Genomic DNA, 12,507 nt, shown 5'->3' with positions numbered 1-12,507 from the left:
GACGGGGATGCTAGTAAAATATAAATAAAAAAAACACAACACAAAAAGAATACACAAAGTAGCAATAAACAAACAAAATACAAAAAAAAACATACAAAATATTAATAACCAAAAAAAAAATACAAGAAACTAAATAAATTATAAACACTAGAATAGAAAATACTAAAAACTAAAATAGAATACTAAATAAAAAACACTAAAATAGAAAATAAAACGAAAAAAGAAAAATTTACAAGACCCTAGTGCATTGTTTGAACGCATGAGAAACTTTGAAAAATCTGTTACCTGATGGCAGCAGAACAATTGAAAAATAATTTTTAACAAAAAACAAATCCGACTTCGAAATGCACTAAAAAGTGTCAAATAATTTCTATTTCATTTATACCAATATTCCATAACTATTAATGATATCTACTTAATCGTTAAATAGGATACCAAATACATTTCAAAGTTTTCGCAGGCGGCGCAAAATTAAAAATTTTTCCTCTACTAGGAAGATCCTAACTCGGGCGTCGGCAACCTATGATAAATGACCCATTTGATAATTTCAAGTAAACTATATTCAACGGGAATCAACATACCCATTGTGAATTAACTATACTGCAGTTCACGAGTGACCGCACTTAACTCGCGCAGCTCACTAGGTCTAGGGAGATTTTTAATAGCCCGTGTGGTTCCCCTTTACAGCTTGCTTCTTTACTTTGCGTTCACATCATTTTTTTTTTTCGAAAAATAATAGGAATTTCATTGTATCGTGAAACTTTACAATATCATCACCGGTTATCAGTTATCGTACGTCATATGTATATTTCTGCCCATCATTTATATGTAAAGCATAACACGAAGCAAGCTGTAGAGGGGAATAACACACGTTACTAAAAATCTCTTTAGACCTAGTCAGCTACGCGAGTTAAGTATGGTCTCTCGTGAACTGCAGTACAGTGCATGTACATCAGGAGTGCTGCCAATTTCTGACATAATCGTTATGCCTTGTCTACACTCGTAGACAAAATCGCGCGACTGTCTATAGACAAATCGAGAACTTTGTCTATAGACAGTCGCGAATAATTTGCAACACAGTCGATCGACTTTGTCACGCGTCCACATCTACAGTTAGTCGCCACAACACCATGAGTTCAGACGTTGCTGCCTGTGGTATCGCTGTATGTGCGGTATTAATTTTGAATGCTAAAAAGAAGAAAAATCGAAAACGTTGGTGGATGCGGGCCATATTTTGGAATGACCCTAATTTCGGAATAAATCTTCTCGATAAGCTGAAATTAGAGGATGGTTCGGGTTTCCGAAATTTTACGCGTTTAACTCCTTTAGATTTTGAAGATTTTCTACAGATGGTTGGTAGTAAAATCTCAAAAGAAGAAACCAGATTTAGAGAAACCATACCAGCTTCTCTCCGTTTGGCAGTAACACTTCGTTTCCTGGCAAGTGGCGATTCTTTTACCAGCCTCATGTATACTTTCAGGATCTCTAAACAAGCTATTTCTCAGTTTGTTCCCGAAGTTTGTGAAGCCATCATAACATCGTTAAAGATATTTGTGCAGGTTTGTGCAAATCATATTATAACACCAAAAACATTTTAATGCAATAAATTTATTTAAATGAAAAATATGATTAAATAATATTATTATATATTTATTGTACTAATAGAAGGGTCACATCTTTCTATAAGGGGGAAAAGTGCTTTAGAAATGAATGAACATCTTCACTGTTATTATTAATATTTCCACCAATAATACATTCACTGTCTGAAGCAGAAGTGTTTGACATTGAAGGGCTGGGGGTATTTGAGGAGCATGGTAATGGAGAAAGAAGTGGCGAAGGAGTTGACTTCGGAATTTCTTCGGAATACTTTCCCATTTCCAAACACAGTAGAATGTTATGGATCTTGAGCTGGGCTATAGATATTTCTAAATGAGACCTTTTACAGTTTCTCATTTTATTAGCTATATGTTCCCCGAATACTGTATACTCATCTCTGGCAGAAACTACTTCAGACAGTGACTGCATGCATTTTACCGCTTGTTGCACTGTTGTATCCTCACTTTTCCGTGGACGCTTTAAATTTGTAGGGGTTTTGAATGAGGTTGGAGCAATCTCTTTCTGCGATTCATCATCAGTATTAAAACTTTCATGGCAAGATAATTCTTCGTCAGGATTGGTGCCACTCTGAGAAGCAATGAAAGCTATTAATAATCTTATTGCTCCCTTATATAAAAATACCTAAATACAATACAAAAGAAATTGAACACACCTAATACCGTAGTTACTAAGATACTAGTTTCCTTGTTTGGTCTGTTTATATTATAGAAACCGAATTCAGAAACTAGATAGAGAGCTATAAGCGAAGAGTTTAACAGAAAATGGAACTTCCCTCGATGCCTGGGCTCGATTGATGGAAAGCATGTACAAATAGTGGCACCGGAGCACAGTGGGAGCTTGTATTTTAACTATAAAGGGACATTTAGTATAGTGTTGCTTGGAGTCGCCGATGCCAACTACAATTTTTTGTATGCAGATGTTGGATGCCAAGGCCGCATTTCTGATGGTGGCGTGTTTAAGTACACTTCATTGTACACAGATTTGGAAAGAAAAACGCTGAATGTGCCTAATGAAGAGCCATTACCAGGAAGAACAAAGTCGGTTCGTTTCGTTTTCGTGGCTAATGATGCGTTTGCGCTATCAACTTACATGATGAAGCCATACCCAAGTCGTACGCCAGGAGCATGTTCTCCAGAAAGAATATACAATTATCGGTTAAGTAGAGCACGAAGAGTGATTGAGAATGTCTTCGGAATAATGTCATCCAAATTTAGAGTGTTACTAAAACCTATAGCTTTAAGTCCGGACAAAACGGAATCTGTGGTAATGACATGCATTTATCTGCATAATTTTTTACGGAGGAATTCTGAATCCAGAAGAAACTATACTCCGCATGGTACATTTGATTTGGACGATGATGATGGGAATTTGATTATGGGATCTTGGAGAAGGGAAGTGGACGATCACAATTCTTTGATAAATCTCCAAAATATTCCAAGGAGAATAAATGTTAATTTGCATGAAATTCGAAATGAATTTCGAGATTATTTTATTTCCCCTGAAGGAGCAGTTCCATGGCAAGATGATAAGTGTTAAATAAAAAATAAAAAACCTGACAAACAATTTAAGTAAAAAAAAATTACAATAACATTATGTATAATACTGCATTATGAAAAGTGTCCTTAATATGTCTTTTTCTGTTTTGTTTTATTTACATGCGAATGTAAATTTTTTTCATAATAAATCGATATTAATTTTTTTTAAAGTTATACTTACTTCACTATTTTTTTCATTTACATCTTCGCAGTCGGTGTTTCGGCTACCTCTTGATTCCGTTCCTCGAAGGAGAAACAATAAATTATCATATGCAAACCAGCCGGACTCGAACGGAGAGGCACCACTTTTCTTTGCCTGTTTTACCTTCCTATGCTCACGATAAAACTGAGTTTTCAAATTGTGAATCTTCTTTTCTATATCGGGAATCGAAACTTTATGTTTTTGAGCAATGCCTTCCACGGTAACTTTTTTTTTATACGGTTTTTGTAGTCCGCCGATGTAACATCCCATAAGCATGTTGCATTGTGGAAATCTTCTATTAATAATAATGTCCTCTCTGGGATCCACATAATTACAGTATGATCGAAAACGCAATAATGGACACAGGTCTGGACATAGACTCATTTGTTTCTGTCTATGAACACGTCTCCACTACGAGATGTAGCGCAATTTGTCTCAAGTTTTCCATTCGAGATGGAAGACAATAGACTTGCGATTTTCGTCTATGGAACAGTCATAGACGCCCGCTTTGTTCTCCATTTGTCTATAGACAGTTGCGGAATATTGTCTATAGACACGAGTTGCGCGATTTTGTCTACGAGTGTAGACAAGGCATTACAATTACAAATGTTTTCGGCCGTATCTGTAACGTTTCGAACTTGTTTTCTTACGACTTATTAATTATCAAGCTTGCTATACCGCAATGAAATCGTTATTGGCAGCATCGTTTGTTCGGGTATTTTTAATTTTGCGCCGCCTCCGAAAACTTTGAAATGTATTTGGTATCCTATTTAACGATTAAGTAGATATTATTAATAGTTATGGAATATTGGTATAAATGAAATAGAAATTATTTGACACTTTTTAGTGCATTTCGAAGTCGGATTTGTTTTTTGTTAAAAATTATTTTATTTCACACTTTTTAGTGGAACGTGTAGTACTTGTAGGATAGTGTAAGGTGATTTTAGATTTCTGTTGCTTAGCTAATAACCATAAACCGAAAAAAATTGACCGAATTTAAGTTGTTAATAAACAACAAATTTCATAAATTTTTGTAAGTGGGATCATCGCGGATATACCTCCTACTAAATGTGAAAGGTTTCATCGCTATCGGTACATTCCCTACAGCATAAACGCCGGAAGATATAAATGAAGTATTACGTATTTTGCGATAAAAGTCGTTAGGAATGAAAAAATACAAAAATTTTTTTGCAGGACCAATTAGAAGATATACTCTACAAGAAGCAAAATTTTCAATCCGACTGGTCTATCCGTATCGCGGTAATCGGTGAAAAATGTAAATCAAGCATTACGTTCTTGCAAAAAAAATCGTTAGCAATGAAAAAATGCAAAATGCCTTTCTGACGGGACCAAGTGGGAGATATACTCTACAAGACGCAAAAAGTTTCGTTCCGATTGGTCTATCCGTCTCGCAGAAATCGGCGACCGTACGCCGCACGTACGTGAAATAATACGTTTTTTTGCAATAAAAAGCGTTTGGAGTGAAAAAATATAAAATGTTTTTATAACGGGACCAATCGGGAGAGATACTCTACCAGATGCAAAAGGTTTCGTTCCGATTGGTCCAGCCGTCTCGGCGTAATCGGTGAACATACATAAAAAAAAAATCTAGGATCGAATTGAGTATCCTCCTCCTTTTCGAAATCGGATAAAAATAAAACGAATTGAAGCGAGGTGCGAGTGATCGCATGTAATATTATCTTATGTCGTATTTAAATCAAAATAGTCACATGTGAAGCCATTGCTCTCCGGCTCATAAGTACGATTGCGTGTATTTTGTATTGTGTAATTAGGGTGGTTACGTGGAGTAACCAACCCTATCGGGTTGTTCCGTGTTGAACAACAATATCGAATCAGAGTGGTTACATGGAGTAACCACTCTACCGGATCGTCGTCACGACCACGGGTGTCTTGTATGCGATTGTAATATGTGTAGTTAGGGTGGTTACGTGATGTAACCAACCCTACGGGTCGTCGGTGTGACTGTATTAGTCAACAACCGTACGACATCCGATTAATGTGTATTCAGGGTGGTTACGTGATCTAACCAACCCTACGGGTCGTCGGTGCGACTGCAACAGTCGACATCCGAACGACATCCGAGTAATCAGGGCGGTTACGTGATGTAACCAGCCCTACGGGTCGTCGGTGTGGCTGTATTAGTCACATCCCAACGACATCCGATTATTCTAAATTCGAAAGAGATTCGGCTCTTGCACTCGCGAACTAACCATGTCACGACCGCGATCCGAACTGTACGAAGTCTTCTAGCCGACTAAAAAGGCAAGCAAAAAATATCCGGAAATCGCCTGAAAACTCTAGCATAAGAGTGGTGGCATTTGAAAATGTCCTTTCTTTCTTTCTTCCTTCTATCGATGACGCACGAGGGACAGCGGAACCGTTAGGTTATTTATGACTTGCACGTGATTTCGTAGGACCGAACCGAGCGAAAACCGATAGACAAAGGCCCTGCTTTGACTCGTCCTTCGAGTCAAAGAGCTATTCCCGACGACGAACGCGCTGGGCCTTTTGAGATCATAAACCTCCCTCGATCGACAAAGGTTCTCAACCGCGTCCGAACACCTAAATGACACACGGATGCTACAATAGCTATATGTATTATGTACGATGAATCAGACCAATTTTTGCGTGTCGCCAGAGAAATCACAGTTTCTCGAGCGAGTTCGGCTCGTCTTTGATGTGGTGACAGCCGAGAGTCGAAGCAGCGTACAGGGAAGAAAGCAAGTTTAATACCCGTGTAGGTACGTGTGAGTCAATACTAACACAATCAAAATTTTTTTTAATGACAATGTTACTAACGTATTTATGAGATTTTTCTGATTAAAACAAGATCAAACATGACATAATTTGAATTATAATTATTTATTTACTTATTTATATCTAAATAAGTAAAAGTAATGTAAATTATATGGTGTTTGGTCTTATTTTAATCAGATGAACCTTACAATTACATTGGTAAATTTTTCATTTAGCAAAAAATAAAAATAAAAAAGTTATTGTTGAATTAATATTGTTTCACTCAAATGTTTTTTCTCAGGCCCTTTAATTCTCGGACCTCTTTCTCTTTCGCTACTTGTCCTTTTCTACGTTCGCCAGCATTGAAGAACTCGCTCCAGCCGTGTTGTTCTTCCAGCATCACATTTTCGTTACCTATTCATCCAATATTTGGACGTAACATAAAATCAGGAGAGTCCAGCATAATATCACATTCTATGCTGAAAAAACATACTAACTTATCTGTCTAAAAAAATTTTAATAACTCTGGCAACAGATTTATTTTCGGGGTGCTTTTCATAAGTAATCAGTATTTCACCAAATTGTTCAGAAAATCAATTTGGCTGAACTTCGTCTTGGGGGACCAAAAATTATTGGATGAAAAGTATCAAATCTTATAGTTTTTGACCTGAAACATTCGAAAATGCAAGTTAAATGTCCAGGAAACCAATAGTTCAAAAGATACGAGTACATGAAAATGTGTATAGTTGGCGTACTTTGACAGGTCAATACGACGCCATATTGTCCAATGAGTGGAGTCGCCGTCGGTAAAACAGAATTATATAAGTGGTGGCCTAAACCCGGTATACCTAAGGTTAAGTTTTTTTTTTTTATAAACAATATCCCCTCGGATTTGATAGGAACTGATGGTACTCACACCCAACAAATAGAGTCCAAACAAAGGATTGGACGCGGGGGAGAGTCAATATCGCATCGTACTGATCTGTCAAAGTACGCCAAGTACACACATTTTTATATACTCGTATCTTTTGAACTATTGGTTTCCTGGACATTTAATTTGCATTTTCGGACTTTTCAGATCAAAAACTACAAGAACACATACATATTTTGGACCCGTTAATTTTTGGTCCCCTAAGACGAAGTTTAACCATCAATTTTTATAACATATCAAAAAATCATTGAAATCGGGAAGGACGTATTTGTTCTTCAGTTTCACTAAAAAAAAGGGTAATTATTGAGATTAGGTTACACCTCACCGATTTTGATAAAATTTAAATATGTTGTAAAATTAGACATTTTGAACAACTTTTTCCTATACATATAACGGCCGCTCGGCCTTAGTTTTCGAGATATTTTCGAAAAACTGTTGAAACTAACACATTGAATTCTGGCCATCCGTGTGTGTCCGTGACAACGTATGCATCAGTATGGGATTGCCGCTTTTCTACTGTTTTTGCAGGCAGCAGCACGGCGACCGACATCAATATATATATACATATATTACGGATGGGCTTAAAAATTAAATTTAACTAATTTTCATGATTTTGAATCTCAGTATGTGTGTCTGGTTGCCTGACGGCGACCAGAATATCACTTTGCCCTAACCTAACTTAATTCACTGATTAGGAAGAGTAGATTGGGTTAGGTTAGGCTATATTAAATTCCCAGGTGTCATCATAGCTACGATACATTGAAATCATGAATGCAGAAGTACACAAGGTATATATTGGTCATTGGTCGCCGTGCTGCTACCTGCAGAAACAGTAGAAAAGCGGCGATCCCATACTAATGCGTACGTTGTCACGGACACACACGGATGGCCAGAATTCAATGTGTTAGTTTCAACAGTTTTTCGAAAATATCTCGAAAACTAAGGCCGAGCGGCGGTTATATGTACAGGAGAAAGTTGTTCAAAATGTTGAGTTTTACAATATATTTAAATTTCATCAAAATCGGTGAGGTGTAACCTAATCTCAATAATTACCATAAATTAGTATATTCTTTCAGTATAGAATGTGTTATTCTGCTGGATTTTCCCGATTCTCCTGAAAGTGTCTGACGCTGGCTCGAGTGAGTTCTTGAATGCTAAAGACTTGAATAAAAAAGACAAATAGCGAAAGAGAAAGAGGTCCGAGAATTAAAGGGCCAAAAAAAAACATCTGATTCAACAATAACTTTTTTATTTTTCATTTTTGCTAAATGAAACTTTTACCAGTGTAATTGTAAGGTTCTTCTGATTAAAATAAGACCAAACACGACATAATTTGCATTATATTTACTTATTTATTTAAGACCTAATGCAAATATATAAAGTAACTATAATTCAAATTATGTCGTGTTTGATCTTGTTTTAATCGAAAAATTTCGTCAATACGCTAGTGGAAGTTTCATTCAAAAGAAAAATCAGTCATTATAAAGCAACGAAGCGAAAGTGCAGCATAAGTACACAAAAAAAATATAAGGTTTATAGCAAGCTTAACATTTTCTATTGTATTATGGTAATCACTATATTATAGTTTTGTTTCCTTGTTGTATTATAGGAAAGTATAATATGCAATATCGTATAAGCGTGGACCAGGTGCAATAGTTGCAAGAAACCTGATATGTATATGTATAACAAATTAAATGAGGAATCAAATTGTATCTAATCCATCTTTCATTGTAATAACCATTCAGAGAATAAAATTATAATAGTTGTAAGGAATAAGAAATAAAACTAACAAACCGTTAAAGATTGAAATTTCTTTATATCCTTACAATTTAACCTAACCAATTTTCCTCGTATGTCTTCGGATTTACGTATTGTAATAGTTAGAATAACAGTAATATCTAATTGAAGAAATTACTTAAATATTAATTAAAAAAATATCAAAGAAAGATGCAGTTCAACTCCTTCTTTTAACTGCTTCCCAAGTTAATGTATTTCATAGTATTAATGTATTAAAAAAACGTTAATGCATTAAGAATCAGAACTGAAACCGTAAAATCGGGATTCGAACTGATTCTCCTGGTTTCTTAATTCAGCCATATTGCCATGTACGAAATTATATTATTTTGTCGATTCGTCGATGCTGCTGCCACGTGCTTTAGCGGCTTGAGCATCGAGCCGATAACGTAGAAATGACGAGAGCAGCCGAACTCTGCCAAACCCGCAGAGCTCACACGGACACGTGGGACAACGCGCTTGTGTTAGATGAAACAACGGCGGCAGGGGAGTCACTGGGACGTCGTGAGACGTCGTGGAGAGGGTAAAAATTTGTCCCACGTCCCACGGTTCTGGCATCACTGATTTTGTCTCCTAATTTATGAGCATTGATATAACATAATGCAGACATGCTGCAGTCATACTCTTATGGCATCGTCGCCATATTACATTTCATTCAACACTTGCGATTACAAGCCTGCAGCTAAATTCACACGATATTGCACATATATATACAGGCGAGGTTCGCAACGCGGTAAAATACTGTAAAATGTAACGAACTCTAGAAAACGCTCGGATGACCCAACCCTGCCGGTGGATACCCGGCTTTACTCACGTCCCAAAATCCCTATAACCTGGAACGGCGAACGGCGCACGCAACAACACTATAACATTTTTCTACCAAAAAGTCCCTATATAGCAGCGGTTGGCGGTATCGCGTGCGTACGTTAAATATATTTCAAATTTGAATCTTCGGCGTTCTTCCGCTATCTTGTTTGGGACATAATAAACCAAATGTTGCAAAAGGTAATATTTTAAAACATTTTCACTAATGAAATAATAATAAAACGTACGTGTACGTACCTACATCAAAGTTATATAAGGAATATAGTTATGATTACTTTGGTAATATGAAACAGAAATGTGTAGGCGGGAGAATATTATAACTTATTATTTTTCATTAAGTTCTATTATTTAAGAAGTTATTAATTAGTATTCGATTCGTGATAATAATTTACATAAGATATATGAATTTATAATGACCATTAAAAAATCACAAACCACATTGTTGTATGAAATATTAGTATCTTTCTAACCTCAAACTAATTTTACATAAATTTATAAATTTCATGAAAGATATATATGTTGATTGATAGAATGGCTGAAGAGAATGAGGATAGTCAAAATTCTTCTGAAAAAGGTCGAACTTCTATGGAGATAGTAGTTGAAGATGTTTTTCAGTCTGATGCACCAATAACTGACGAACAAGGGGGAATTAGAGTGGATGAAGAGATATACATACCACCTCCTTTGAAAACTATCAGTGTGGCTGATATAAGTGGCCCTCGACTCATGATAACTAAGATCGTCAATGAAAATTTCAAAAGTTATGGTGGCACACAGATTATTGGTCCTTTTCACAAGGTAAATAATCACGTTTCTTAAAAATATTAAATCTACTTTCTGAATTCATTCTTCTCCTCTTTATAGTGCTTTTCAGCCATTGTTGGGCCAAATGGTAGTGGAAAAAGTAATGTCATAGACTCTATGTTATTTGTATTTGGATATAGAGCTTCTAAGATTCGGTCCAAAAAAATCTCAGTTTTGATCCATAATTCAAGCGAAAAACAAAATATCAATAGGTGTACAGTGTCTGTACATTTCCAACAAATAATTGATAAGGTATGTACAGTACTAAATTTATCTATATCAAATTTGATAAAATAATGATTTTGTTTAGCCTGGGATGGATTATGATATTGTTCCAAATAGTGAGTTTGTTATATCAAGAACAGCATTTAAAGATAATTCTTCGTATTATGAACTTAATGAAAAGAAAGTACAGTTCAAAGAAATTGGGAAGCTTTTGCGATCTTATGGTGTAGATTTGGATCACAATCGCTTTTTAATTCTACAGGTATGTATCACAATATTAGTAGGTATAACCATCACAAATAATTTAATGAAAAACGTTCGAAATAAAATTTATTGTATTCATGGAGTCTGTTTAGGTGAACGTAGTTTGATTTGTTATACCTTATATTTTGTGAGATATTAAAGTGGAATTTTAGAATTTTTGTGTTCTGGAATTCTGGAACTCTGTTATTTCAGCATTTTAGAATCTTAAAATTTAGAATATTTGAAATTTTTAATTTTGGGATTTTAGAATTCTGGAAGTTTAAGAACTGTTTAAATGATAATATATATTACAAAATATAAGATATTAAAAACTCAAATTATATTTATTGGATCAGATCTTAAATAGAATAAATTTTATTTTAAACATTTTTTGTTGCAGCCAAATTATTAGTAAGTTAGTTCTTGCTAATTCATACTGTATATTTTTATAATTTTATTTTATATGAATTTTTGGTTAATATAGGGAGAAGTTGAACAAATAGCAATGATGAAGCCTAAGGCTCAGAATGAGAATGATACTGGCATGTTGGAATATTTGGAAGATATAATTGGAACTTTCCGTTATAAAGAACCATTGGAAAAGTTATCGGAGAAGGTAGAACATTTATCAGATTATAGAACGGAGAAATTGAATCGTCTTAGAATTGTTGAGAAAGAAAAAGTAGCATTGGAAGAACCCATGCAAGAGGCTGTTCAATATTTGAAAATGGAGAATATGGTTATAAAATTACAACATCAGCTTTATTGTTACAAAAGGTAATTTGATCATTAATATACGTTGATGTTACTAGGTAGCAGAATGGGCCTGGTGTTCTCCGAAAATATGGACAAGCCCTCTCATCATTTTGAAATTCTAACCTTTCAAAATTCTAAAATTGCGAACTTTCCAATTTCGGGCATTTAAAAAGTCCACAGTTCGAAAGTTCTGAAAATGGGAAATCTCTGTATTCGAAAATTTTTAAGTTCCAGAATTTCGAAATTTTAAATTTCAAGAATTTCGAAATTTCAAAGTTCTAGAATTCCGAAATTCCAAAAATCCAAAATTCAAATACTTCAAAATTTTTAATTCTATGATTCTGAAATTCTAAAATCTTAAAATTCTATTGTGAGATTCTAAGATTCTCTTTAAAAATCTTATAGAAATAAATATTTAGGCCGAAATATAATATATAATTCAACTAAAAACACAACATACTATTTATATTTTGCATAACTTAAATTTTCTAACTTCATTCTTACTTTCAATGTGCACATTCACTTTTTGGAAAATCGATTGTCTTGACCGAATCTGTTTAAGTGCTAATTGTAAATTTTTTTTTACATCTATATAATGTGTGCATTTGTCTCATGAACTTTGTTCATCTACAATATCTCTGTTATTTCAACCAATATGCCAAAATGTTACTAATAAAAGTTGTAGAATTTCAATTTTTTATTATGCTTGATTCCGATAGAAAAGATAGTAAGGATAAAGGATCTGGGCTACGCTAGAAAAAGTCTTAGTTACGCCAGTGTTAATAAAGTCAGTCATTTATAAATTTAATGGAAATTTT

The 12,507-nt window shown here is 34.7% G+C and overlaps 1 protein-coding gene and 1 long non-coding RNA gene across 2 annotated transcripts in view; both read left to right on the top strand.

The window, feature by feature from the left end:
- The first annotated feature begins 6,886 nt into the window (after nucleotides 1-6,886).
- LOC123987772 lies at nucleotides 6,887-8,278 on the top strand. The gene is made up of 3 exons (XR_006829377.1): nucleotides 6,887-7,101; nucleotides 7,190-7,338; nucleotides 8,119-8,278. It is a non-coding gene; the product is annotated as an uncharacterized LOC123987772 (long non-coding RNA).
- Nucleotides 8,279-9,750: 1,472 nt separating this feature from the next.
- The window catches only part of LOC114881186 (structural maintenance of chromosomes protein 4), a 29,781-nt gene continuing 27,024 nt past the window's right edge, over nucleotides 9,751-12,507 (top strand). The window contains exons 1-5 of the mRNA XM_029197890.2: nucleotides 9,751-9,841; nucleotides 10,192-10,459; nucleotides 10,526-10,717; nucleotides 10,776-10,952; nucleotides 11,418-11,710. Of these exons, the coding sequence (XP_029053723.2) occupies nucleotides 10,193-10,459; nucleotides 10,526-10,717; nucleotides 10,776-10,952; nucleotides 11,418-11,710 (929 nt within the window). The 5' untranslated portion in view covers nucleotides 9,751-9,841; nucleotide 10,192. The remainder of the gene's footprint in view (nucleotides 9,842-10,191; nucleotides 10,460-10,525; nucleotides 10,718-10,775; nucleotides 10,953-11,417; nucleotides 11,711-12,507) is intronic.

Source organism: Osmia bicornis, chromosome 1, assembly GCF_907164935.1.
Source record: "Osmia bicornis bicornis chromosome 1, iOsmBic2.1, whole genome shotgun sequence".
NCBI classification, from domain to species: Eukaryota; Metazoa; Arthropoda; class Insecta; order Hymenoptera; family Megachilidae; genus Osmia; species Osmia bicornis.
The sequence above is the reverse complement of the archived record's forward strand: the minus strand, read 5'-3'. Positions and strand labels throughout refer to the sequence as shown.